At 36.2% G+C, this 26,585-nt stretch overlaps 4 protein-coding genes across 7 annotated transcripts; 2 read left to right on the forward strand and 2 right to left on the reverse strand.

Moving 5' to 3' along the window:
* The first annotated feature begins 1,412 nt into the window (after positions 1-1,412).
* On the forward strand, positions 1,413-5,643 carry LOC132271114 (NAC domain-containing protein 78-like). Its single transcript, XM_059772390.1, has 6 exons — positions 1,413-1,704; positions 2,205-2,482; positions 2,738-2,923; positions 4,184-4,684; positions 4,784-4,892; positions 5,031-5,643. Exons 1-6 carry the CDS (start codon positions 1,530-1,532, stop codon positions 5,444-5,446), a joined length of 1,665 nt encoding a protein of 554 aa, XP_059628373.1. The 5' UTR covers positions 1,413-1,529; the 3' UTR covers positions 5,447-5,643.
* Positions 5,644-5,932: 289 nt separating this feature from the next.
* LOC132269988 (acyl-CoA-binding domain-containing protein 6-like) lies at positions 5,933-7,140 on the reverse strand. Its single transcript, XM_059771215.1, has 3 exons — positions 6,829-7,140; positions 6,686-6,745; positions 5,933-6,582 (listed from the first exon to the last, which is right to left on the reverse strand). Exons 1-3 carry the CDS (start codon positions 7,138-7,140, stop codon positions 6,505-6,507), a joined length of 450 nt encoding a protein of 149 aa, XP_059627198.1. The 3' UTR covers positions 5,933-6,504.
* A 791-nt stretch (positions 7,141-7,931) lies between these two features.
* On the reverse strand, positions 7,932-11,695 carry LOC132271116 (protein RADIALIS-like 3). Its single transcript, XM_059772391.1, has 2 exons — positions 10,393-11,695; positions 7,932-8,335 (listed from the first exon to the last, which is right to left on the reverse strand). Exons 1-2 carry the CDS (start codon positions 10,448-10,450, stop codon positions 7,932-7,934), a joined length of 462 nt encoding a protein of 153 aa, XP_059628374.1. The 5' UTR covers positions 10,451-11,695.
* Positions 11,696-14,167: 2,472 nt separating this feature from the next.
* On the forward strand, positions 14,168-26,204 carry LOC132271117 (lysine-specific demethylase JMJ26-like). 4 transcript variants are annotated; one of them, XM_059772392.1, is made up of 9 exons: positions 15,962-16,013; positions 17,219-19,180; positions 19,273-19,628; positions 20,122-20,871; positions 22,152-22,224; positions 22,317-22,402; positions 23,436-23,555; positions 24,943-25,004; positions 25,859-26,204. In XM_059772392.1, the coding sequence occupies exons 4-9, from the start codon at positions 20,524-20,526 to the stop codon at positions 25,863-25,865; spliced, it is 696 nt and encodes a 231-aa protein (XP_059628375.1). In that variant the 5' UTR covers positions 15,962-16,013; positions 17,219-19,180; positions 19,273-19,628; positions 20,122-20,523; the 3' UTR covers positions 25,866-26,204. The 4 variants fall into 4 exon arrangements, 2 of the variants coding, with proteins under 2 accessions (XP_059628375.1, XP_059628376.1); XM_059772393.1 differs by lacking the exon at positions 15,962-16,013 and having other exon boundaries at positions 16,710-19,180; positions 22,317-22,387; XR_009469654.1 differs by lacking the exons at positions 22,152-22,224; positions 22,317-22,402; positions 23,436-23,555; positions 24,943-25,004; positions 25,859-26,204 and having other exon boundaries at positions 14,168-16,925; positions 17,219-17,308; positions 19,117-19,180; positions 20,122-20,524.
* The last annotated feature ends 381 nt before the right edge of the window (positions 26,205-26,585 follow it).

Consider the following 26,585-nt stretch of genomic DNA (forward strand, 5'->3'; position numbering starts at 1 on the left):
TGAGGGTTTCCAGAAATGATACCCATAAACATTAAGCTCATTCACACTAAAGAGGCACCAATATTGCAAACAAGCATTGGAAGAAAACTACCTCAAGTATGCAATTTTTCAATAATTTCCAAGCAATCTCCCAAAATTTCAACATCAAGCAAACAAGTATGGCCTTCCACACATCAAGAAAATGATCATGCAAATCAAAACAACTCTAGAATCCTTTTTGAGTGAACCGGCATCAAATATGTTATCTTAGCCAACTAAAGAAATGATCACATTCTTACCCTCAAATTAGCACACAAATCTAGTACCGATCATCAAGACAAAAAGTGGACCTTTTATTAAAGCTTTATTGATCTAGGTGCATTTATTATTTTCACTCGATTTTTTTTTTACTAACCTTAAGGATCAAAGATGGAAGCATAGTACAATGTATTGATCTATTAAGCTTTCTAGCGATCCATGAGGTCGAGCGTTAAATCAATGACTCCCAAACCGGATGGCTTTAAGGCACTAGGTGTTCAAACACCTCTAAGGACTTACAAGCTTAAATCAACTAGGCTACAAATCAAAACAACCTCCATCTAATCATTTCCCACTTCTCACCTTTTGGAAGAAGTCCTCACTTTTTTATTACTTTTTTTTTTTTTTTTTTTTTTTTTTTTTTTTTTTTAACCTAGAGTTTGGGCCCTCCACCTTTTGGCACAAGAAATTCAGTGCTTGATAAGGCTAGAATCCTGGCTATTCAATAAAAAAGGTTTGTTATCTATTTTTATCAAGATGAAAGTTTTCAATGCACTACTAGTCCAATTGGGATATAACTAATTCAATAGTCAACAAAGCATGTACCCCACAAATGAATGCTAGTGTGCACTTGTGCTAGTGTAGAATCCTAGAGTGAATCTCAAAATAATCACAAAAATCAGGATGATGTGGACCACAAGTGCAAGCATGATATCAATCTTTCAAAAAATTTACTCCTAAATGACATCCACAAGGCATACAAGGAGTATTGGACTCTCAAGTCGAGCAATTTTTAAATTTTAAGCAATATAGTCATCAAAAGATTAAAATTATAGCTAGTCATGGAACAATAATATAAAATCCCTCAAATACACACTCATGCTCAAAATTTTAAAAATTGTTAACAAATATGTCCAAATGCTACTCATTTTTGGAGATAGTGTATCCCAAAATCTCTCAAGTATTATTATTATTATTGGTATGGTTTATTATTATTAGGTAAAATTACAAAAAAAAAAAAAAAAAAACTCCTTAGCTATTGGTTAGTTGTAACATGACTTCTGAAGGGTATTATGGGTATTATATATTTATGATATTTTATATTTTTATATAAATTAATAAGGAGGGGTATTTTAATAATTTTACACTCTGCATTTTACTTGGACACCAAGCATAATTATTCGAAGTCAATCGCAAAAACTCTCTACGTTCAAACCCTAGAATTCTCTCTGTACAATCCATTCTCGATCATCTCTCTCCAATTTCCACTATTTCTGCAAATTCAATCGTTCATGGCAATCGATTCAGCGACGCAGACGACATCGCTCGCTCCTGGGTTTCGATTCCACCCAACCGATGAAGAACTGGTTCGGTACTACCTCAGGCGCAAGATCTGCGGTAAATCATTCCGGTTCGACGCCATCTCCGACACGGACATCTACAAATGCGAGCCTTGGGACCTCCCAGGTATCCTCTCTCTCTCCAAAACTATAAATTTGAGTTCTTTTTGATTGTTTGGTGAATCGTCGAGCTTCAATTCGCCTCTCTAAAACCCTAGCTCTAGAGTATCGAGGGTTTATGGTCCCCTCTAATTTTGTAAAGTATGTGGATTGTCTGAGGCTACGGCCTTATATAGAGGGAAATAGAAATCAGCTTCACACCAGAAGATCTGTAGAGGGTGCAGATGCCGAATGGAGACATACTATTCCGACCCCAAGTAGTTGGGAAAATGATGATGATGTTGTTGTTGGAGTAAGTTGGTAGGAAGAGGGACTAGTCACATTGAGGGTGTGTTACAGAAAGCAGAAGACCAAAATTAACATGGATAGAGTTATGCGTTTTGATTGAGTTATGGCCTTAAATAGAGCAGACAGGAAAATTAGGATTTATATAGCTGATTCCACTATGTATATCTAAATAATATCTTTAGATTTGTGATTGACTAATTGGTAAATTGTGGGTCCTAGGTAAATCAAGGCTGAAGAGTAGGGATTTAGAATGGTACTTCTTCACTGTTTTGGACAAGAAACATGGCAATGGATCGAAGACGAATCGAGCAACGGACAGAGGGTATTGGAAGACTACAGGGAAGGACCGGGCGGTCCTGCATAGGTCGCGGACTGTTGGGATGAAAAAGACCCTCGTTTATCATAGCGGTAGGGCTCCACGCGGTGAGAGGACCAACTGGGTGATGCATGAGTACAGACTGATTGATGACGAATTGGAGAAAGCTGGCATTGTCCAGGTGGGAATTGTGCGTTGTATGTCAATGGTTATAAAAATCTTTTTTGTCTTCCTTTTATATATGTTTTCAGTTTCTGACAAAAAAATATAAAAGAAATTGTTTGGTGCAATTGCATTTGTTAGCATGTGAGTTTTGCAAAAGAAAATCTGTTACATACCAAAAACAAGAGTATTCTGAAAGCACAAAAAAAGTAATATGCGATTTTGATATAATATGGTTTTTCTTTTGTTTATTTTTTTGTTTTTGGTGGAGTAGGATGCATTTGTGCTGTGTAGAATATTTCGAAAAAGTGGTTCAGGGCCAAAGAATGGAGAACAGTATGGAGCACCATTCGTCGAGGAAGAATGGGAGAATGACAATGAGCCTGTTTTGGTACCTGGAGAAGGGGGTGCAGAAGAGCTTGTAGATGATACTTTTCTTGATGAAAATGACCTTGAGCAGGTCTGTACTCCATTTCATTGTTGTATATTCATTAGTACCTCTCTCCCTCACACACCCATGCTCACTACAGTGAGAATTGGAAGTAATCTGCTTTGTCAAATAGTGATGCCCTATCTCTGCATGATTATATGAATAAATTCCTGTTATATTTTAAATTCAAATTCATAGGAGTGTAAATTTTTAGAGGGGCAATATATATATATATATATATTGCACGTGCATAGATAGCTTTTGTGAACTGCTAGGAGTGAGGTACCTGTTAGGTGTGGAGTGTTGACAGGGGCCTAGTGTACTTGAAAAAGCATCTACTTGTCCTTCGTTCCTCCTTTCCTCTGATGGAATATACTGTACAATAAAATTAGGTGGGGGGGGGGGGGGGGGGGGAAATAATAAGGAAGTGAAAATCTGTGTTCACCAGAGGCACATCAAAACAACATTTACAAAGATAAAAAAAAATATATATATATTCTCACATAATTACTAGATGTGACTTTGAGTGAAGCAGACATTTTAGCAAGTTCAGCCAGCCCAAGTAGTTGACATTAAAAGTAAGCTTGGACATCTGTTAAAACCAACTTATATTGTTTATTGATTCTGTTATTTGTATCTCGTACATGATATATGTGAATTGCTTTATATTGCTTGCATGGTAGATTGGTCACAAACTTGTACAAAATATATTGACCATTCCGAAATAAACTCTTCCAAATTGTTGTTGCATCATATTCTCTGTCTTTCACTTCTTTTTAAGATACAATTTAGGTCAATTTAATTTTCTTACACCAGCAAATTCTTTTTTCTTCCACTTGTATTTCGGAGATGTTTTCTGCACAATAGAGAAAGAGTTGCCAACCAAAATAGTCCCCCACCCTTCTTGACCTCCTCATCAGCAAGAAATATTGTTTATTGTCTTATTTTCGTTTCTATTGTCACATGTCTGGCTTCTTCTTTTTTGTAAATATAAATAAATAAATAAATGAAGCACGTCTGTCTTTGTTTGCGATGTTTTTACAAAATGCAAATTGTCGAGGCATTCCATTTCCAGACACACCCCAATATATGAAGGTTTGTGATTCTTGCAATTTAAAATGATTAGTTTTTGGAATTTTCCTAATTGTATCCTGTAGTTGTGTTGGGAACAGCATCTTTGGTCTGTATGACCTAAAATTTAAGCCACAGTACTTGTTTTTGTGATTTACCCACTCCCCTATTAGTTTAATTGTATGTGATTTGTTGAAACTCTGTACTTCCTTTTCCCAGATTTTAGCAGGCATTCCATTAGAAACTGCTCCTGTTCCTTCGAATTATTATGTGGATTTTGACAACTACGTGGAGGAGTCAAAGACCGTTGTTAATGATGCTGAAAAGCTCTCAGTAGGGATAAGTGAAAATCATGGCTTAGAGCAGCTTGATGGCCAGAAGGTATTGGATTTGCCAGCACAAAATGATGTGGATGCCAAACCAGTCAAAAATGAATTTATTGGTGAATCAAGCAACCCCTGGAATCCGGAGCATGCAGATTACTTACTTGATGAACCATTCTTTGATGCTATCAATGATCAACCATTTCATGGAGAATTCATTGAAACTGATGACCTTTCAAACACCATTGAGGCGGATCCCTCTGGCTTTGACATGCTTGAAGAGTACCTTACATTCTTTGATGCGGATGATGGCAGTTTAAAGTATATGGATTATGATTCTTCGAAGATGGTGGAAAGTGAGAATCCTGTATCTGACCAAACTTCCTTTACTCGGATGGTAATTTTACAGTTCAAACTTCACTATATTTCCCTTGTTGACTGCAATATTAAGAATTGGGATTTGTGATTTATTCAGTTCGTTACTGTATACCATCAGGTGAATGGAGAAACCTACCAAGGGGCTTGGGAAAGCCAACAGCTCCTAGAGGGATGTAATAATGCTTTTGTGGCTTCTTCAAACCAAGAGCCGGAAAAGTCTAAATCAGGTAACACAGATAATTTTATTCTAGTTTGAACTAGCCCAGCTAGGGCATTAGAATTTCCTTTCTAGTTGCAGTATGAGTTGCATTGTACCTGCCAAATTCACCTACTTCTGTTAAACCTAATATCTTCTGATGGTGCAGCTACCAAGTATCTATTCAATCAGGCCAGTCGAATGTTGGGCAGCATCCCCGCTCCTCCTGCATATGCTTCAGAATTCCCTACGAAGAATGCAATTCTTCAGCTGAATGCTGCTTCTCAGTCTTCCAGTTCAGTCCATTTCACTGCTGGTATGATCCATATAAGAAACGTGAATTTGAGTGGCATTGGGACAAACTTGACATTTGATAAGCTTGGGAACGTCAATGTTGTCCTCTCTCTTGGCCTGTCATATACTAATGTAAATTCAGCCAGTTTGGAACCAATGGCTAGCATATCGAACAAGGACAGATTGGCAATGTCGCGGGGTTGGTTCTACCTTATTGTGTTCATGTGGGTCCTGATTCTTTTGATTAGTTTCAAAATTGGGTCCTATATTTATTCAGGTTGTGCTCATTGACTAGAACTGGCAAAAATTCATGTCGGTGGATATTTACTCGATACTCCTGATACACAACTTACTGTTGCAAGATTGTTTAGAATGTAATGCTTACTCTTGAAATCATAGTGTTAATATATGACCTTGTTATTCCAATTTGTTATTGTTTGTTGACAACTATAATTTTTCATTATGCAGTTGCTGAGTTCTAGATTTTATTGGGTCTTGCATATCTTTGCATGTAGGCCTCGACTAAGAACTATGAGACGATTTATCATTCAGCTACATTGGTGTGTTGTATTTTACAATGATTCGTAGTGTGGACAAATGGTTAGTGTGGATATATTCCTGTCTATATAAGTATAAACATGGCGTGTATATTCCCTGCAAGTATGGGTACATCATGAGTACCAAAAATCAGTATTTTTTTTAATACCAAAGAGAACCAACAAAATCAGAGTATAAATAATTTGAGTGGCATCGGAACAAACTTGACATTTGATAAACAAATAACAATTACTATTACATGGGATCAAATAAAAAAAATATACTATATATATATATATATATGATACAAAGCAAATTACTTGGATTCTCACAACATGGTACCCATACTATAAATCATTGTCCCAATGTGGTCTCATGTTCTCACAAAATTCGTATAATGATCGGTATTCAGAAAATATTTCAAAATTCACTATCAAGAATGTTCACCATATAAATACAGTGGCATCCCGCATAAGCTAAAGATTAGACCTATTGCTTGAGGCTACAACTGTGAGTAAAGGTCACCTTTTTTTTCCAGTAAAAATACAGCCGTCAAACTCAACGAACACATCTAGGTTTCAATGGAGACTTGAACCATCAACCTCTCGTATGGGAGGATGAGGAAATACAACTTGACCTAGAGGCTTTGTGGTGGTCAGTTTTCCAGTGTTTAAACGTTCCTATTTTGAGGTACCAGCAACTTTAATGAGTTGCATTTACTCCTGTAATCCAGTTATCCACTTCCAAACACCACCAGAACTTTGGCTCTGAGCGGCTGTGGCAAGCTCCACCTCACGTTCCAACTCAGATTTCTATCTCCGGAGTAACTGAACCTCTTCCTCTATAGACTGCAGATTATCCAGCATCTTCTGGAACTCTGCGATTTGTGCCTGGAGACACCATTATCAATGTCAATTACAAGTTTACAACCATTCTTATGAAAGATGACAAAAATTTACGTTGGTAAAAAGTTAATATGGATAGAAAGGAAACCTCCAATTTAGTGCATCTTGATCTCTCAGCTCCAAGTTGACCTTTGAATGAACGGAATTCCTAAAGCAAATTGGTAAAAAGGATGAAAAACGATCATTGACAGACTTATAAAACCTATTAGCAATTTACAGTAACGGGCATACCTTGAACAACTCGGCATGGGTACTTGAAGTTTCCTCAATCTTTTCCTTCAGACCAGAATTTTCTGCTTTGACTTCAGCAAGTAATGATTCCAACACCTTGTTTTCTTCTCTAATTGCGTTGATGTCAAGTGAAAGATCCTGTTGAGAGCCATTGTCCTCGACTAACTTAATGTTTGAATCTTCTGTTTTAATGAAGTCCAACTTTCCAGGTTGGTTTACGGCATATGCAGCGGTAACTGAGGCTGCCGTTGCTGCAGCTGCTGCCGACTGGAAAATCTTGGGATGTGAAGAGTCCCTTGGTTTGGGTCTCATAACAAATACCTAAAGTTTCAGGCAAGCACAGAAACCAAATAAAAAGATAAAACTGCAACGACATGCTATACCAAGGCATCAGGAAAAGGAAATTGGTTCACAATGGAAACCAGGAGAAAACTAGCATAGATTGAAGCACCGTTACCCAATAATTGGCTGAATAAATTCCAGTAAATAGCACTACAGTTCAAATTGGTTTGTTTAGCAATTTACCCTTTATTGAAACAAAGCCCAAAACAATCCAACCATAGGTGCTGTCCTATCACCTTAGGGTTGGGTTATGGGATTGTTTGTATAAGGTGTGGTGTGAGGTCTATGGAAAACTTACATAGATAAACAATAGTATGAGAGCTATTATATTATATTACATAGATAACAAATAGTATGAGAACTATTATATCATATATAATAATAGCGGACCGGATCGGTTCGGATTTTTTTTTATATTATTTATTTTTGGACAATAATCCGCGAACCGAACTGATCATCACGATTCTCTTAACTATGAAACTGAAACCGAAACAGTAACCGTACCGATTGCTTGTGAAACTGAACCGATCCACACATAACAGAATGGATCGGATCAGATCGGATGGTCTGGCCACTTAAATGTGCACCCCTAATAATATTGTTAGGAAGGAGAAATAAATTATTTTTATCCAAGAAAAGTACTAAAATGAAATTTTGGCACCAAATGTAAATGAAAACAGAATTTACCCAAAAGCATATAAATTAATGAATAGCTGCAAATGAGTATATATTCCAGAAAATCTGCACATTCCAAATGTATTTTACCTATGTTCCTCTTCTGTCCAAGCTATCCCCTTCCGCCGTTCTTGATATGATGTTGATGACTTCCTTCCATGGCTGGAATCACTTTGCATTTGCCGAGACAGGCTTCTCTTCTTACCAATGCCGAAATCTCCTGCATGATTTGCAGAATCGTCAAAAGAAGAAACATAGGAAGGCAAAGGCACTAAGCCAGACTCAATTGCATTGACATCTTCAACTAAGAGATTGTAGTGATGTTTGATCTCCTCAAGCGTTTTCCCAGGAACTGCTGCCGCAATCTTCTCCCATCGATCACTCAAATCCTCAGAATAGATTGCCAAAGCATTCTCAAATGCTTTATCCTGCTCCCTAGTCCACACAGAGCTACTGCATGCTCCATTCATGCTCATCCTCTTGCTTAAGCCTGCTTGAGGAGTTTAGTCCACAGGGGAAGAGATTGGGAGAGCACTCAGAAAAGAAAATAATGGATCTCACAAACAATTTTCAGTTCCAACCCAAAACGAGAAATAGTCTTACAACCGACAATTGCATTACTTTCGAAAACTTTCCCTTTGATAGGTTGGACACGTGAAGAAACGCCAAAACAATTTTCTATACTGACTCCTAGGCTTGGATTTTCAAGTTTCAATAACTGATAGCTGACCCATAGGTAGAGCAGGACAAAAAAAAATAACATATGTGATATGGCCAAAGAGGTAAAAGTGAGAAGCAGCAATATGTGTAAACCAATAAGATCCACAAAAGCGAAGGAACATGCACAAATAACCAGCATCATGACAACCAACTATAGTTCAAAAACATATAAAGAAACTATACTGTAATGAACAAACAAATTACAGATGAAAAAGGTAATGAAATTTCTTTAATAACAAGAGATATCTGATTACCAATAATGGAGTAACTGGTGAAATATGACCGAATATATAGATAATTAATGATGAACTAAATACTAACATGATGATGGTTATGGACAGTAGAATTTGGAAGAGTAATGAATGGTTAAGTTATTATTCAAAACCAACCTTACAAGTTGCAGAGAAACAAGGTTAGCAAAAATTTGAAATGAATGAAATTAAAAAGCTGGATAAAACAATGTGATAGTGCAAACTTGCAAGGTATAAATGTAAGGTTCAGGCTCTTATAAAGAGACACTTGTTGTAATTCTCAAATTGGGGTCAATTTGCCAAAAACACATAAAACAAGATAATAAAGGCTGGCATATCCCAAAGAAGATTATTAAGGTGTACACAGTCATTATTCATTGCCCCTTTTGTTATGAACTCTGGCGAGGGTTTTTTTTTTTTTTTTTTCTTGAGTAGGGTTAACTTAGGGAAATACTCAAGAAGTTGGTTCCTTAAATGGGATTGATATTGGTGCCTTTGGTTTTATTAACAAACGTAAAGTTCTGAGGATGGGTCATGCGATGCTTTAATTCAGGTGGTTAGGATTGAAACAAATGCAATAAGTTCTGTGCAGAACCAAAATGGGGAAGAGCTATGGTATAAAGTGCACCACTTAACCTCTTTTGGGCTTCTGTGACTATAAATTTAAATAGAGCACCATAAGTTTAATTTTGAAAATGGTCAGAAACCAGTTTGATGCTATCCTGTGCATCAATTTTCCCCTTCCGTAAATGGAAAACACCCGTCACGAGCATTGTTGATTTACTGAAATGCACTTGGGACTCCCGGTCTTTGTCAATGGTAGATAATGCAGGAACGTCTTGGTAGAGTTGTTCTTTATATCCCTAGGTTGGTGCGAAATGGTTTTCCTCTCCTGACAAAGTTATTGCACTTTTGGAAGGTCTTCAAGAACTTCCCCATTGGGTAGTCATATTGTTGAATTATAGAAGATTCTGTGATTATGGTGTGTTTAATGAAATTGTGATCTTGTGGTTCATGCTACTGTGCTTACTCAATGTTAGAAATCTTGGATTTGTGTTGCTCTCCAAAAACAAAGAATTTCCCAATAGAGATTCACAGGTCACTTCCACGCTCCTTGAGGTTTTTGTGGGACTAGGTTTCCATGGATTATGGGAAAGATTATAATTTTAATTTATATTTCTCTTTTTTTCTCTTCACTTTTGTGCCCTAAAAGAATCTCTCCCTCTACCACTTTGTGCAGATCCTGGCCTCGACTTTAATATATCTATGTTCTTTTTAACAAAATAAAAAGAAAAACAGATTATGCTTTTAGTAAAAGCCTGACCAATTCAACCCCTTCTCTTTGATCATTGACTTCTTTACAAGTATCACTTGGCATGAGTATTAAGTTGTTAGATACAATCAATTCCAAAAAAATTTGGATATGAGCTGCATGGATGAAATATAAGAGTTTCTTTCTCTTTTCATCTTTACCTTAGAACAAGAATGGTGTATCCGTAGAATGTATCACATGGGTACTAATAATATGTTCATGCAGTAGAGAAGAGAATTAAGAAAACATTCCAATGGAACTTACAATGAGCAAGGAATATGTTCCTTTTATCCTTTGTAGAGATTGCTTGTTGCATGAGCATCCAAAGGTAGGCATGAAGAATTCATATTTCATGCCCACACCAGTGTCGTCTTTAAGTAGACATGGGTAGTTCACACAATTGAGATGTCCATGTGATATTGCACTCCTTATATACATATCTCTAGCATCTGTGGAGCTTGTGTTCTTCAACCATTTACACCAGACATAAGATCTCAGTTTTTACAGAGAGCCATTCAACAGCCAATTCAAAAGATATAACAGATATGCTTCTTTTCAACAGCAATACCACTGAAACAAATAGTGTGGACAACTACCTTCCAAACAAAAAAACCTAGCTTGAACTTAACCTCAACCTTCTAAAATCGGTAGTACAATAATGTTTGCATGAAATATTTTGGCAAATTAATAAGCAAGTTCACTAAATGCCTTCCAAATCGACATCTTTTGGGTTTCAAAATTCCTTTAACTTAAAATCGACTTTATAAAATCAACAACAATTTTGGAAACTACATCACTAGATGCAGAATCCATTTGACAGTCACACCATACACAACCACTATCGCCATTGTAGAAAAACTGAAAAATTAACAGACAAAAACCAGGAGGAAGAAAACTTCTTTAAAGGCAGAGCTACGCAATTTATGAAACAATCAAGTCAGTAGAATGTTAAGTAAACAAACTAAGAATTTACCATCGACAAACATCAAATGTAAAAGTCTAACCTTTTTTAAGGTAAGAAAAATCCACCTCGTCCGCTTCTTCCGACTCCATTTCTGAATCTTAAAAAGATAATACTAATTCAATCAGTCAGTTGGTCATTGAATTCAATTTGCATACCACGATTTTCAAGAACATTCATAAAACTAATGCATTTTGTACATATAAATATTCGGTATGTTTCAATTCTGTAAAAATAACGAATTGAAACAGATATATCCATTTTGTATTACGCCAAATTGATTAAACCCTGAACTCCAAGACTTAGCCGTTAACTTTCATGCGAAATGATCCGAATCTACCCCAAGTTAAACGACGTCACTTTGTTATATGCCTGTTGAATATATCATCTTCCCATAGTAGTCGTGTTCTTCAGTAACCCAAATCGAAATTCCCAAATCGATTTGAGTTACCGAAGAACCAAATCAAAGTCAATATATTTGATGAACGGATGGCAGTAGATGCTACTCCATTCAACTGCTTCTATGTATACAAAAGCCTCCCAAATGCATTTCCACATACCCTTCACCTGCGCTTGAGAAATTTTGTGAAGTTCTGAATATTCCAATGTAAACCCTAAACGGTGAAGACGACGGTACCGTTAGCAGTTTAGATATTCTCGGGCAAGCTAAAACGACGCCGTGTCTGCTTGGGTAGTTTTGGTATTAGGATTTCGTGTTTTTAAAAATAAAAATAAAAATAAATTAATTAAAATTGAATGACAGGTTATTTGGCAGCCCACTCGGGTAACAATATTTTGTTTTATATTTGGCAAAAGCTTTGACAATCTCAAATTTTGACAGTTACTTTAACAGTCAATTTGAGAATTTATTTTAAACTCACTTGTTATATTTTGACAATGAGAAGTGATTTGGCAGTCTATTAGAATTGCTAATTGTAATTTGTCACTTTTTAGTCAATTTTCAAGTACGATATGGAATGTTATAGATATATGAAATATTTTAGAGTATTGAAGAATTAATTAGGTTGTAATATGAAAGAAAGAGTAGGAATTATTATAGAGAGATGAAATATTTTAGGATATTGAATAATTATTATATGGTAAAATATTCTAAAATATTTGTGACTCTTTTTTAGAAGGGTAAATATTTGAATAGAATATTTAAAATAGGATGTTTATAAAGGGGTGAAAGAATTACTTTCACCTCCAAGAATGAGAAATTTAATAGCGAGGATGAGTTAAAGTAAACATGATGTCACAATATGGTGTTAATTAAGTTGATAATAAAAATGTTGAAGTTAACCGCAACCTTTTATAAATGAAATGTTGTTGCTAAATTAATGTATGATTTGGTATTTCAGATTTGATTTTTCAAGATATTTTATGTCCCTTATTTATAATTTTTAAATGAAATAAAAAAGGAAACCACCAGTTTTATTTTTTATTTTACATAACCCTAAATGACAAAAATGCTCCTATGTACATATATTATATTAAGAAAATGGTGCACCTTAATCTAAGATTAAAATTAGTACAAATAACTCATTCAATATGGTATTATTAAAAATAATTTTTTTAAAAAAAATGGTGCATCAATAAAAAAAATTACTTTCTATTTTTTAAAATTTTCTTAATTTTTTATTTAAAAAAATAGAACGAGAATTATTTTTGAGAAAACCTAAATCTTCTTAAATTATATATTAAGGGGAATTTTTGTCATTATTACATCATTTTAATGGTGTGTAATTTTCAAAATTTTCTTAAAGTTCCATTTTAAAAAAATTAAAAAGGAAAATAAAACCTAAAATGAAAATCATTTAAAAAAAAATAAGGGGCAATTTCGTCATTAGGGTGCAATGTTGCAACAATAAAAAAATGTTAGGGGGTTTTATGTTAAAAATATTTTGGATAGAGGTTTCATGCCAAAAATAGAAAGTATAGGGGTTTTATGCAATTTGCCTATAAACTATTTTTTGTTTTTTAGAACTAAAATACTCTTTCTTTGATTCCCATTTACATTATCTTACTAACTTTCACTAAATCTCAAGAAAATGTAGGTTGTATTTGATTTACTTCTCAAAAACTTATAAAATAAAAAATATATATATTAAAGAACTATCAAAGACCATTATTAAAAACAATTTTTTCTTTGAAATTTTCATAAAATAATTTCCATTATTGGCAATCAAAAAAGTTTCTATACAAATCTCTAAATTTCTAAATTTTAAATTGTTTTCTAAAAATTGAAGAGAACAATCCTATATATATATTAATTATTGTGTTGACGATTGAGCCGGTTCTTATTTGTGGATCTCGTGTTCCAACTTAGCACTCTCTCCCTCCTGTATAACAACATTCTTGCCCCCAGTGGTGAAAATAATAGTAAAAGTAAAATGTTTCCAACTTGTTTTAAAAACAAGAGAAGAAGTAAAATGTTTCCAACTTGTTTTAAAAACAAGAGAAGAAGGAAGGGCAAATATAGAGAAGAAGAAAAAATCAGTGAATCTATTATGTTTCAAAAATAAAAACATAAAGGATCCTATTGTGTTTTGATTTTTCAAGAAGTAGGTTGGCATTCATTTTCCATCTTTATTTTGCTATGATTAAAGAAACAATATAATTGGTTAACAAACTACAAATTTTCAAAAATAAAATAAATTTTTGTTATGAAAAATTATTTTTTCACAAAAATGTTATTTTTTGTACTGTATAAACTCTTAATTATTTTATTAAAAAAAACAATTTTCACTCCGATGTTTGTCTATTCGGGATGCTCACCCAAACGCCTTCCGGGCCGAGCGCTTGGCGTGACACCGGATCAAGGACTGAGTCTGACTTTAATACCAATTATAACGGGTGGGCGCTTGTCCATTTAGCTTGAACTATTGGATATTGTTGCATACCCATCCATTTATACCCAATCACTTTTCCATCCGATCCGATTCCAACGTGGGACAAACTCATTCATTTATATCCAATCACTTTTCCAATCCGATTCTAACGTGGGACAAACGACTCTGGGTACACCTGCCCACAAAGCAGCAGCCCCCACCGCCGCCACCACCGCCTTTTATTTCCTGTCTTCAATCTCTTATACACATACACACACATGTATTACATGCAGACACATACATATACACACATACAATTTCAATCCAGTTCAGTCCACTCCTACACGGCCCTAACCTTCCCAAAATTAATTACAAAAAATTCTCTCCAAACCCAGTTTTAATGGAGACCATCGCCCGGTTTGGCAACAAATGGATCACCATCGCCCCCTCCTCTCGAGTCGAACCGACAAGGCCAAATAGAACTACTGGAACTCCACCCTCAAGTGGGAATTGATCGTCGATGAGTATCGACGAAGGCGATGGAGTATTTAAATCAGCAGCCATTGAAGAGATCGGTGAGTGCGGATTCTCCCCTTTCAGTTTTGGGTCTGTATCTCAGACTGGGTACTCCATCCGGGTTGGATGTAATCGAATCGATTCGACTAGTTTCGTGTTCGACGTCTCACATACCAACCTGAAAGTGAATCCAGCCTTATCCAAATAGATCCGGTGATGCTGCAAAATCAGAGTACGGACTTAATATCGTGATGACGATCTCTGTTAAGGAGAAGCGATAAGGGGGAATACCAACAATAGAGATGACAGTGGTGCCGCTGCCGTAAGAGGTGGAGGATGTGTTTGGGCCGTTCAATAAGGAGTTTTTGGCGGTGATACAATCGTCGTCGGTGATGGCTCGAGCAAGGAGTTGGACCATGCACTCCGAGCTTCGAATTCGTCCGAGTGGTGTGCTGTCGGCGGCGAGCATCTACGATATTTATGGGTCATGATTTGTATCGATCTTATTCACTGACATCTGGTATTCATAATCTTCCTGAAGAGAGGGAATTAACAGAACTGGTTTAGGGAATGAATAAGTTAGGTGGAGAAGGGCAAAAGTGTATTTTTAAAATTATGAAATTTTATCATTAAAATTATGATGGGGAATTTTGGTTCTTTGAACCATTTAAGGGCATGTTTGGATAAAAAATTCTGGGTGTCATTGTTCAAAGTCTAGTTTATATATGATTGTTATTATAATAAATTTCAGGCGTGTTAATGTGTAATTAACCCTAGTAATTATTAGGAAAATTGGAGAGAGAACCAAAACTATACCAAAGACACGGTGGTACAGGAACAGAGCTCTCACGCAAGTACATTTGTTACCTGCGTGTCTTCGTTATTTTTTAATATGCCTGCAATGTGCTTGAAGAATGTCCTCTATGAAAACTGGTTGTTAGAGACACGATTGATTTAGAATACCGTTGTCGATTTGTACTCGACCACCAGCGAGAACCGAGCTAGCATATCTTCCCACTTCCCACAAAACCAAATCTCAAAGTCCGTCAATGGCGACCCAAGTCCTCAGAAAGTTACCATTCAAACTCTCCACAAAAGGCCCTTCAATGGCCGTCGTGCGCTCGAAAACGACCTCTTCCCAGTACGTAGCATCCAGAGCTAGAGACCCCACATTCGAGAAACTCATGGACAAGTACAAGAACCTCCTCAAAGTGATCGCCATTCAAGACCTCATCCTTGCAAACCGCAGCAACAACCCACCGTCCGTGTCCCTTGAATTCCTGAACAGACTCTCTCAAAAGCTCCATCTCAACCGCGGCGCAGCCGCCTTCCTCCGCAAGTACCCTCACATTTTCGACATTTTCTATGACCCCAAGAAGTCCCAACCTTTCTGCAGATTAACTGACAGTTCTACTCAAATTTGCCGCCAAGAAGCCGCCGCCATAAGCGATTCCTCGCCACTTGTCGTGGATCGTCTGGTTCGGATTCTCTCCATGTCTGCCTCCAAGTCGCTGCCACTTCGAGCAATTTTCAAGGTCTGGAGGGAGTTCGGACTCCCTGATGATTTCGAGGACTCGGTAATATCCAAAAACCCTCATCTTTTTAAGCTTTGTGATGCCCATGAACCTAATACTCATATATTGAAACTTGTTGGTGCAATTCCCAGTAATAATTTTGTGGCCTCGGTTGAGAATTGGAGGATTACAGAGTGCTGTAAGGAGGATTCTAGTGTTGATAGGACTGAAATGCAGTTCAGTTTTAAACATGGGTTTCCACCAGGAATGAGGTTGAGTAAGAATTTTAGAGCCAAAGTTAAGGAGTGGCAGAGATTGCCGTATGTTGGGCCATATGAGGATGTGGGAGAGAAGAAGAGAACTAAGAGTGGAATAATGGCATTAGAAAAACGGGCGGTTGGGATTGTGCATGAGTTCTTGAGTTTGACGGTAGAGAAGATGGTGGAGGTGGAGAAGATTAGTCATTTTAGGAACTGTTTCGGGATTGATTTGAACATAAGGGATTTGTTCTTGGATCACCCTGGGATATTTTACTTGTCAACCAAGGGGAAGAGACATACTGTTTTTCTGAGAGAAGCATATGAGAGGGGGTGCTTGATTGATCCGAATCCAGTTTACAATGTGAGGAGGAAGCTTCTTGATCTTGTTCTTATGGGGCATCGTGGTTTGTTTAACGGTGATTCTAGATCAAGGGATATTGACAGAAGCATGGAGGATGAAACAGAAGGGGAGGAAAGTGGATGAGCCAATGAATTTACAAATTTGAAATGTAACAGAATTGAATACTAGGGATAGAGTCCCTTCATAAAAAAAAAGGGCCCCAAGATATTTGATTGCAGGAACTGCAGGAATAGGGCTGGAATTAATTTGACAGTGCAGGTAATGCATGACTGGAATGAAGGTTGGACATGAATGTGATGTCGGCCACATTAGTATTGGTGGACATTACATCTAATGGGCATTTGCCATGGCAAGGTTGTTTTACAAGATGTTAATGAAGTCGTATTACTTATGCAAAGTAGAAAGCTGAAAGTTAGTTTGGAGTTTTTTTTTTTTTTTTTTTTTTTTTTTTTTTTTTTTTTTTTTTTTTTTTTTTTTTCCTGGGTTTAATATTCTTAGAAGGGAGGCAAGTAAATCATTTGAATGGTTAGTCTGTTTTGGTGTTTAATATTTTCATCATATTGACTTGGGCATTTGAACTTTGAATACTTGAAATATGGTATAGTATGCCCCTCCATATTGGTGATACATATTTTTTTTTTTTTTAGCCTTGGTGATTCATATTCTGTTGTGCAAAATTAGTGGCGGCCACTCTAAATCCAATGTCGTTTGTGCTAACAGAGTTCCCTTCAGTAGAGGTACTAGTTTATAGTCATCTCCCTCTCTCTCTCTCTATATATATATAGTACTGCATATCTCTCTGTGCTGAATCCATGTTTTTCTCCTTCTAATGGTTAAGATGCTTGAATTTATTTTGTTGTGATGATTGAAGTTTTATAATGTAAATGTTTTCCTTTTAGCAACTTTAGCTACCATTAAAGATGTTGGTGTGAACCTGTGCTATGGATGGAGTTGAAGTAGGTGCATATTTTGGTTTTTATATTTTGATTTTAAATTATTAAACAACCTGACATATAACTAAAATGATTCGTATCTTTGTACACTTAAAATAACCATAAGACATTTTTCCTCTGCTAACCTTTTTATAATCAGGTGAATAACCCATTCACGGTTAACTAGTAGTTTTGGTTTATTCTGAATACTTTTCCAGTGCTCCCTTATTAGGCCATTGTTGGATATCTCTGCAACATGCTGTATTTTCATTTCTTTTTTCTGAAAACCAGGATTGATGAAAGCAAATTAGGTATTATTCTGCTAAACAATCTTTAGTGAGGAAACCTTTCGAATATCTTCTTTACTTTGAACTCATGATCTTGTCCATCAATTGCAGTTAGGTTGCTCAAATTGGTTGGGGAAGAGGATGATTGGATGCCACATGGAGAAACTGGAGAATCTGGGGTTAAGTCGATTTTAGCAAATAATGTTAGATTGGCTATTCGGATTAATAAAATGAATAAACTCCATTTTGGTGATTTATTGTTTGGACGAATTGGATCTTTGAAACAATAATCTTGGATTTATTACAGGTAGAAGCATAATTAAGGATGATTTGGGATTTTTGATGAATTACTGATGGATTGTTTCCCCCCAGGTTATAACATGAAGGTCTTGAGAGACTGTATTAAGTTTGCCCATCGAAAATTCCTTTTGAGTTCCCAATTATTTAGTTTAAATCAGATGGTTTATTAACTAGTGAAATCACCTTTGAGCCATTCATGAACTGTTTAGGAGCATAATTCATTAAAATCGAAGTCTCAATGTTATGTGGTGGGTTGTGGTGGCGATGGAGGAGATTGAGAGGTTAGAGAGAGAGAGAGAGTAGAAATAAAAACCGAGGGTAAGTGTTTAAGGGGTATTTTCGTCCAAAATATAACCCCTTAAACAGACATCAGTAAAAATACCCCCATTATAGTTGAGGGTTTTTTTTTGCTAAAACAATTCATAAGGGGTTTTTTTGGCTAATAGATGAAAGTCAAGGAGTTTTTTTTGCAATTCGCCCTATATATATATATATATATATATATATATATATATAAATCTCACGGATCGGATCGAATTTTTAACAGCTCAATTCGTAATCCAATCCGTGAACTACGGATTCCATATTATTGAATCCACGACCGATCCACGAGTCTAACAATCCGATTTGATCCACACCGATCAAATCAAAATGGCAGATCAAATGTCCACCCCTTCTAAGGATGATATGTGGTGAATTAAGGCTTGGAAGGCTATGGAAGGTCATTGCAGTTCAATTTTTACATGTTTACACAGATCAAATCGGATCTGGGGATCAAATGCCCACCCCTACCAAGGATGATATGTGGTGAATTAGGCTTGGAAGGCTATGGAAGGTCATTAAAGTTCAATTTTTACATGTTTACACAAATATTGTAACTTTTGTAGAATTGAACAGGTAGTCCACCATCTATAACATTGAGTTGACTGTGCCTTGGAGCACTTTGTCATACATGCGGTGGCTTATGAAACTAAAACAGTTTTCATTTTCTTAATAATTTGTCAATACATAATGGAATTTTAACAGGGTTTTCACCAACAGAGGCAGAGATACAGCAGACAGTTTGTTATAACGATGAACATGTAAACTGGTATGGTTCTTTTCTTGAATGATTTATGATTTCTTTTGTTTTGAAATCTGAGTAGTGACAAAGATTTGATGATACCACATGTTCTATTGCAGCAACAATTGCAGAACCTGTATGGTTGATTTTCATAGAAGCTGTCCGAATTTTTTAAAGGTTACTCAGAATGTAGATCACACAGAAACTCTTCGCCTGAGATGCTCAAACTGAAAGATTGGCCCCCATCTAATTTATTTGAGGAGCACTTACCACGCCATGGTGCAGAATTTGTCAGTGCCTTGCCATATTCAGAATACACACATCCCCGTTCTGGTCTGCTTAATGTTGCCTCAAAGTTGCCCGATAAATCACTAAAGCCAGACCTTGGTCCTAAAACATATATAGCATATGGATTTTCTGAGAGCTAGGACGTGGAGATTCTGTGACAAAGCTTCACTGTGACATGTCAGATGCGGTATGATTTGTTTAATTGACTTAACGATAGCTTATTGGCTTTTCCTGGGAAAATAAAACCTGTTGGTTGGTCTAGAAGTTAATTCCCAAGCCTGAACATTTGTTTATTAATCACTTCTGTAACAGCAGTATCCATGACATTTAAGTCATGTTTCTTTAACCAAAGAACAGAATTAATTTCTACATGATTTCAATGTGCTGAGATCTTAGAAGTAGATTCGATGATCTAGGTTACGCCACAGTATGATCACTTATATTCTTCCATAAGCGAAGGACACATTTCCATGAAACAGAAGTAGTAATTCCTTTTGGTAAAAACGGGAATAGTATTTAAAAAGTTCCTTGTATTGAAAAGTTGTGAATTTCCTGAAAACTAACATAGTCTGTGCTTTTATGTTAACGTGTATCAGTATACTGGTTTTGATTATGTTTATTTGTTATGCATTTGTCATTAAATACCATCCTTTTTCATTTGATGTCATTATACTTTCCAGGTGAATGTGTTGATGCACACTGCAGAAGTGGCCTATGCACCTCAGCAGCTTTCAAAAATTAAAAAATTGAAAAATAAACATGCTGCCCAAGACCAAGAAGAAATTTTTGGGATAGTTCCTATAGATAATCAAGAGGCTGAGAAGCACGTCCCAGAATCCAATGGGAAGTTCAAATCTGAGGGAGCTAACACTAGCTCATGCGGTGAAGATTATTGTGCTGAGGTTATTAAAGCTGAAGACAAGGGGGAAGATGCTGACATTTTGGGTAAAAATGGAAATAATGTTATGCAAGATATCATGTTTGATGAAATAGATCGAGTTTCTAGTTTGCCTTAAGAAAAGAAGACAAAGAACAGGCAGGGAAGAGGAGTTGGGCGAGGTAGTAAGAGGAACAGAGGAAATATGCATAATAGATTGGATGTTGAGTCTGAAGATTTGTTGACAGAGACTGGTAATGGTATTGAATCTCTGAATGAAGTGGGTACTAGAAATGTGGAAAATGATAGGAAAGCAGGACAGAGTGATACTAATTTCTCAGATCGTCATTGTTTAACAACTGATGTCCACCAGCAAGGAGAGTTTTCTGGCGGTCCAACTGGAGTTTCTGAAAACAGATTGAATGGGTTGGAGACAGCAGAGGGAGTTGCTGTCTGGGACATATTCCGCCGACAAGATGTTCCCAAGCTGCAGGAATATCTTAGAAAGCACCACAGAGAATTTAGGCACATCTATTGTCTTCCTGTAGAGCAGGTAAAAGTAATTCCGTCATGAAGAATATGCATTGGATAATATCCTGATTGCAATGTGAAGTCACAGTAGGTTTTGTGTCAAGGATGTTTTGAACTGCCTTCAGGTGGAGATTTATGTAGAGAAATTTGTTTTTGCTTGTTCAGTGTTGCATCTGAATGTAGGCACACCTTATATAGTGTCAATTATATTATGAGTCCTCTAAACAAGCAGGCTTTGTTCATCTTGTGAACATGGTGGTGTGACAGCAGCTATGTAGTTTTTATACAAGTCCCACGGCTATTTGTTATCTGAGAAACATTTTTGGTGTGTGAGTAAATTTGTTTTGCACCTTGGTTGCTGACATCATGCTTCTTATATTATCAACTATTTTTTTCAAATTAGCTACTTGAAATTGGAAACAAGAAAATTATGTGCATAACAAAATTAGCTTTTTTATTTTTTATTTTCATTTTTATTTATAGCTTTGAGTTGTTCACCAAGCCGAGCTTTTGAGTTCCCAAGTGTAGCATCAACTTCTGTGTGGTGCTTGATTTTTATTTATAGCTTTGAGTTGTTCACCAAGCCGAGCTTTTGAGTTCCCAAGCGTAGCATCAACTTCTGTGTGATGCTTGAACAGACTGATACTCACTCAGCTTGGCTCCTTTACTGTCCAACATACTCAGACCACAGTGTTACAAGAAGAAAACCACTTATTGCATAACTTCAATATATTTTAATTAATTTGAGGAAATTAGTTTTGTAAACGTAGTGTTAGCTTTGCCTTTTACCTAGCCCTAAATTGGTAAATTACTCATGTTTGTTATTTCCACAAGGTTAAATTTCCGCTGTGTGCAACATCACATTTTATAATGTTTACTGGATAACAGTTGAGGGTGCATCATATATGCTTATTGTCTTTCCTTCTGCTGTTTTAGATTTCCTTCTCATATCTGTATATTAGCTTGTCTAAATTGTTTTCTTGTAATTGACCCTTGGGATACCTCACCTTTATCCTTTTTGTTTCTTCTTCGTCATCTATCGAAAGGACTTATTTCTTCAAAAGTATGCTTTTTCTATTTCCTCTAAAATTTGTTATACAACCGTCACTGTGAGTAACTAAGTAATTACCTCACTCTCTGCCCTAAAGTATTCTAGTGTTAGATTGTTTTATTTCATAGTCATTGATCTGTAATCAGTTTGAGTAATTGTATTCTAGTTTTAATCAATGTAGTTTTATCGTTCAATGAAATTATAGTTTATAAAAGTTTTGCATAATAATTTATATTTATCTAATTTTATAGGTGGTTGACCCTATTCATGATCAGACTTTCTACCTCAATTTGTATCATAAGAAAAAGATCAAAGAGGAATTCGGTCAGTTGTTGTTTATCAAAGCTTTGTTGGCTTTGTGCTTTGTTTCTTTCACTATTATTCAGAGCAATAATTCACTTGAATGCTTAATGCAGGAGTTGAACCTTGGACATTTGTGCAAGAACTTGGAGAGGCTGTCTTTATACCTGCTGGGTGTCCTCATCAAGTAAGAAATCTTAAGGTAGGCCAGTCATAGAATTTTTTTGTTTATGGATTAGTCCATGAAACCTTTGTTTAGGATGTGGCGACTATAGTACTATCTGCAATCTTTATATGACTAGTGAGAACATTTATTATCCTACGAGTATTGGCCTTTTTCTTGAAAGTATGTGTACATTTTGACCACATGTGGTTCTTTCAAGCATATAACTATTCCATCAAGGTGACTCTTTTAAACATTTATTCAATTTGACTGACATTTTAGGCATTTTTTCCCCTTCAATATCTGAACCTCCATGCTACTAAAGGAGTCTTTCCAGAACACACAACTTTTAGAACCTTCTCAGTTTAATGCTCTCTGGCATGTTTCATGATTTCCCAAATGAGAGCATTTAGATACCTCTCCATTCTGACAAAGACCGCTATATACCCCGAGGCTAGTTCATTTAATTTCACGTGCAATAAAGGAATTGTTGGAAATATGTGTTGTAGGAAATACAAGTCGATCCATTTTATGCAACTGTAAACTGTTTAAATCAGGAATGAATAAAGAAAAATATACATGCATGCATGGTTACGTACACAAGTTTTTTATATATTCATGTAGCCTACCAGTCAATTTATGTTTTATTTTTGCTGGGTTTCCTTGAACTAGGTTTCTTATAATCTCTATAGTTTCTACTATAAGGGAGAGTATATGTGTTAGGAAATTGGACAATATTTTCCAGGTTTCCTTGAACTAGGTTTCTTATAACTTCTATTGTTTCTAATAGAAGGGAGAGGATACGTGTTAGGAAATTGGACAATATTTTCCTTGTTTCTGTTGTATCTTCCTTCACATTTTAAAGATTTTCTTGGGAAATGAAAATGTAAATTTTATGATCTAATTAAACAAAACCGTAGAACAATTCTTAGTTAGATTTCATTTTGGGGAAATTTTTGCGATGTTTACAACTATAACCCCCCCGGTATGTTATTTTCATTTTGGAATTCGTCATTCGGTGATCTTATTTGTATGACTCTTTTTTAAACTTTCTTCTTTATATCATCTGCAGTCATGTATTAAGGTTGCTCTTGACTTTGTTTCACCTGAAAACATTGGCGAGTGCATTCGTTTGACTGAGGAATTTCGTGTTCTTCCTGAGAATCATAGTGCCAAGGAAGACAAACTAGAGGTACGCTGTCTTGTTTCCTGAATAACACTATATTGCCTAAAGGTTTTATCTTTCTACTACCTTCTTTTTCCTGCTTGGGGTTTATGGGACAACGTGACACATCTAGAGGTTTGGTGGAATCTTGATTTTAATTTTTTTTTTCCAATACATTATATATAGAATCCTCAAGACTTTGGCCACATCTGGCCAGTAAGTCGGTTGTGAAGTTGTGGGAGCAATACTGTTTCCTCAGCTAAGGTTCTGCTAGACTTGTACATTCTTTTAATTTTTAAGTATAATAAGTAAGCAAATTTTGAGAAGCATTTGGCTAACGGGTGTATTTGGCTAGAAGGGATCTGGAAAAGCTTCCGGCTAATGGGAAATGAATTTGCTTAGATCGATGACTGCAGATATATTTCAATAGTTGTCGTTTCTTAACTTGGGAAATCCTATTTTGACAGTTAGAATTACTTATAGCTTCTAAGTTAGCCCAGGCTGTCTCCCTAAATTGTGCTTTACCTTACTCATCTGCTTTCCTAAAGCAGTGATCAAACTTCCGAACCTTGAAATCCTTAGTGTGCCTCTCAAGATAACCGAGTTACAGATTTCTCAGTTGCTGTTTGCTATCTCTGTCCATATATTGTAGCATACAGGATTAACCTTCTATATCCCAATTCTACAGTAGCTATTTTCTTGCATTGCTGCCTTAACATATTATGCTTGCATAAAGCAGGTGCTGCAATGGCGAATTTGCATTTTAATTTAATTAAAAGATTCTTTGTAAACGAGAAACATTGCAGTTTGTAATAGATGTTTGTTAGAGTAGGTCAATACAGTGTATAACTTGTTAGCTGGGGTAAGCTTTGAACCAAATCCTCTGTTGCCTATCCATCCAAGAATGAATATTGTGCAGCAATATGGTTAATTGCCTTATATCTTGTTACGACAAACAGCTGCAAACCAAGAAACAATCACGGAACACGACAAAAACAAGCACCACACAAGACACAAAGATTTATGTTGTGCGACACAAGTTGTACCTGCGTTCATGGAAAAGATCCGGTGAAAGACTTCACTATGTGAAAATCAGGAGATTATAAGTTTCAGTCCCCAAACCCTGCGATTTTCAGTGTTCTCTCGTTAACCCACTCCAAACCCTATACACCCTTATATACCAGGCTGCAAGAGAGTTCTAAACAGGGTCCACGAGCCGCAAGTAAAAACGGGTCACTTTCGGGTCAAAACAGCAACCTGGGCCAGAACAAAATTCGGGCCACAACATCACATATCTGTATATAGGTCAAAGGCCTTTGTATCTCTTAAATATTGGCCATTTCACTTCTTGAATAGCTTTTGGCATATGCATTGTGATAATCTCATACCTGTTCTGCATTTTTGCTTGGTGCAGGTGAAAAAGATGTCTCTCCACGCATTAAGTCGAGCTGTGGACGATTTGGAGCAGCTTACACGGTGAGTATAAGCTAACTTGAATTCTTTCTTAGTGCATTTCCTTATTTCAATTTCCTTTTCCCTTGTGTTTTGCTTGCTATGCTATTTCCCCAGTTTTCATAGCCTTCAACATAACTCTATGCAACATAATTCCAAGTTTGTTGCCTGAATTTCATTATCTTAAATAAGAAAATTGGAATATATATATATATTGATGAGAAATAATTGTTTACCATTTTATCAATTTTGTTTTGTTATTATAGCCCTCCTTATTAGTATTCCATCTTCTTGAAATTTGCCATATTAATATTCCCATGTCATGTATTTGTATCACATATCCTTGTCCATGCTTCATGGATACAGAAAAGACTAAATTTACAATAAAATGGCTATGTAATAGATAAAACTTGAATCATTTCGTCATAGGATGAGATATAATTGTTAAAGCAACACGAGTTAGTTTGCTCTTTTTCTATATCTGCTGCGGAGTTTGTCTTTCTTCTTTTAGTTTGCATCAGGTGTAACAAATGCACATTCCACCTAATCATGGAACCAGTTTGTTTTGGCACAATGTTATTCTTCTCCATTAATATCCATATGCTCACAAGTACCACATCACATGGAAATGTAAATACCACAACAGTCTTGAGAAAACAATTTGATGTTCTTTACAAGTTTTGGGGACTTCATCCTGCCATTTAGTTTGTTTAAGGTTGGTGATAATTTGTTGGAGACGTCGGTTAGAGTGAATGTCAATGGTTTTTCATTTGTTAAAATGTTGTCACGGATGTCATGGATCACATAAACTTCTCTGTGGTGGTGAACCTAGTATAGTAGTTGCTACAATAATGTTTTTACTGACTTTTATTTTCCAGGTCTTAGACCACTGAAGTTCAAGCATCACTATCGAAAACTTCATTGCAAAGTCCAGACTCATGTCAGCCGTCACAAATATCTCCCTCCATCTTCCCCAGCATCTTCTTCACATTCCACCTGAATGTTTGGCATCATTTCTGGAGGATCGAAGTCCATGTCAGTAGCAAAAACTAGAAATAATTTGAATCTGCTGTGTTTTTTTAATTTTGCTCGGTCTGGTTTTGGTGGTTGTATCACTTGTGCAATATGCCCTGCTTTTGTGCGGCGCTCCTGGATGATTGTCCTTTACCAGGACCTTTTTTTGGTACTGCGTTGCAATTTAAAAGGTAGAAAAGTTTTGTGCTCTCTCCTCTCTAATGGTGTAGTCTGAAAATTCCCCTGAATATTATCAATTACCGATCCCTAAACTACTCAGTTTCCCAGCTCGGTGAATGTTTTGGGCTTCTGGGCCTAGCAAAATAATCCTGCGTTCAAGAGGTTTGAGATTGCTAAGCATTTTGTTTTATTTTTTGGATCCAGCAAAGTGAACACATAAAGGCCAGCAAACAATGGCAACCAAACGAAGTTTTGTACAGCTGTGTGATTTTCAAACAATGAAAACACTAAAAACCAATTTGCCCACTGATTATCAATTAGTAACGCACGTGGTACCCATCATGGGGAACAATAAATCAACATGCCCTCTCTTCCACACAAGTGTATGGATAGCAAGAGACTGCTTTACTC

The sequence above is a fragment of the Cornus florida genome, unplaced genomic scaffold (genome assembly GCF_030987335.1).
Source record: "Cornus florida cultivar Cherokee Brave unplaced genomic scaffold, ASM3098733v1 CherokeeBrave_3.0.0_Hap2_Chr08, whole genome shotgun sequence".
Classification (NCBI taxonomy): Eukaryota; Viridiplantae; Streptophyta; class Magnoliopsida; order Cornales; family Cornaceae; genus Cornus; species Cornus florida.

What these genes read in the sequence shown, in the direction of transcription:
- LOC132271114 (XM_059772390.1), top strand. Translation starts at nt 1,530, where the DNA reads ATGGCAATCGATTCAGCGACGCAGACGACATCGCTCGCTCCTGGGTTT. An exon ending in CGAGCCTTGGGACCTCCCAG is followed by an intron (nt 1,705 to 2,204) that starts GTATCCTCTCTC and finishes TGTGGGTCCTAG; the next exon opens with GTAAATCAAGGCTGAAGAGT. An exon ending in AGAAAGCTGGCATTGTCCAG is followed by an intron (nt 2,483 to 2,737) that starts GTGGGAATTGTG and finishes TTGGTGGAGTAG; the next exon opens with GATGCATTTGTGCTGTGTAG.
- LOC132269988 (XM_059771215.1), bottom strand. Translation starts at nt 7,140, where the DNA reads ATGAGACCCAAACCAAGGGACTCTTCACATCCCAAGATTTTCCAGTCG. An exon ending in CCCATGCCGAGTTGTTCAAG is followed by an intron (nt 6,746 to 6,828) that starts GTATGCCCGTTA and finishes AATTTGCTTTAG; the next exon opens with GAATTCCGTTCATTCAAAGG. An exon ending in CAAGATGCACTAAATTGGAG is followed by an intron (nt 6,583 to 6,685) that starts GTTTCCTTTCTA and finishes TGGTGTCTCCAG; the next exon opens with GCACAAATCGCAGAGTTCCA.
- LOC132271116 (XM_059772391.1), bottom strand. Translation starts at nt 10,450, where the DNA reads ATGCTCATGCAACAAGCAATCTCTACAAAGGATAAAAGGAACATATTC. An exon ending in GAACATATTCCTTGCTCATT is followed by an intron (nt 8,336 to 10,392) that starts GTAAGTTCCATT and finishes CTCCTCAAGCAG; the next exon opens with GCTTAAGCAAGAGGATGAGC.
- LOC132271117 (XM_059772392.1), top strand. Translation starts at nt 20,524, where the DNA reads ATGCATAATAGATTGGATGTTGAGTCTGAAGATTTGTTGACAGAGACT. An exon ending in AAAGATCAAAGAGGAATTCG is followed by an intron (nt 22,225 to 22,316) that starts GTCAGTTGTTGT and finishes TGCTTAATGCAG; the next exon opens with GAGTTGAACCTTGGACATTT. An exon ending in ATCAAGTAAGAAATCTTAAG is followed by an intron (nt 22,403 to 23,435) that starts GTAGGCCAGTCA and finishes TATCATCTGCAG; the next exon opens with TCATGTATTAAGGTTGCTCT.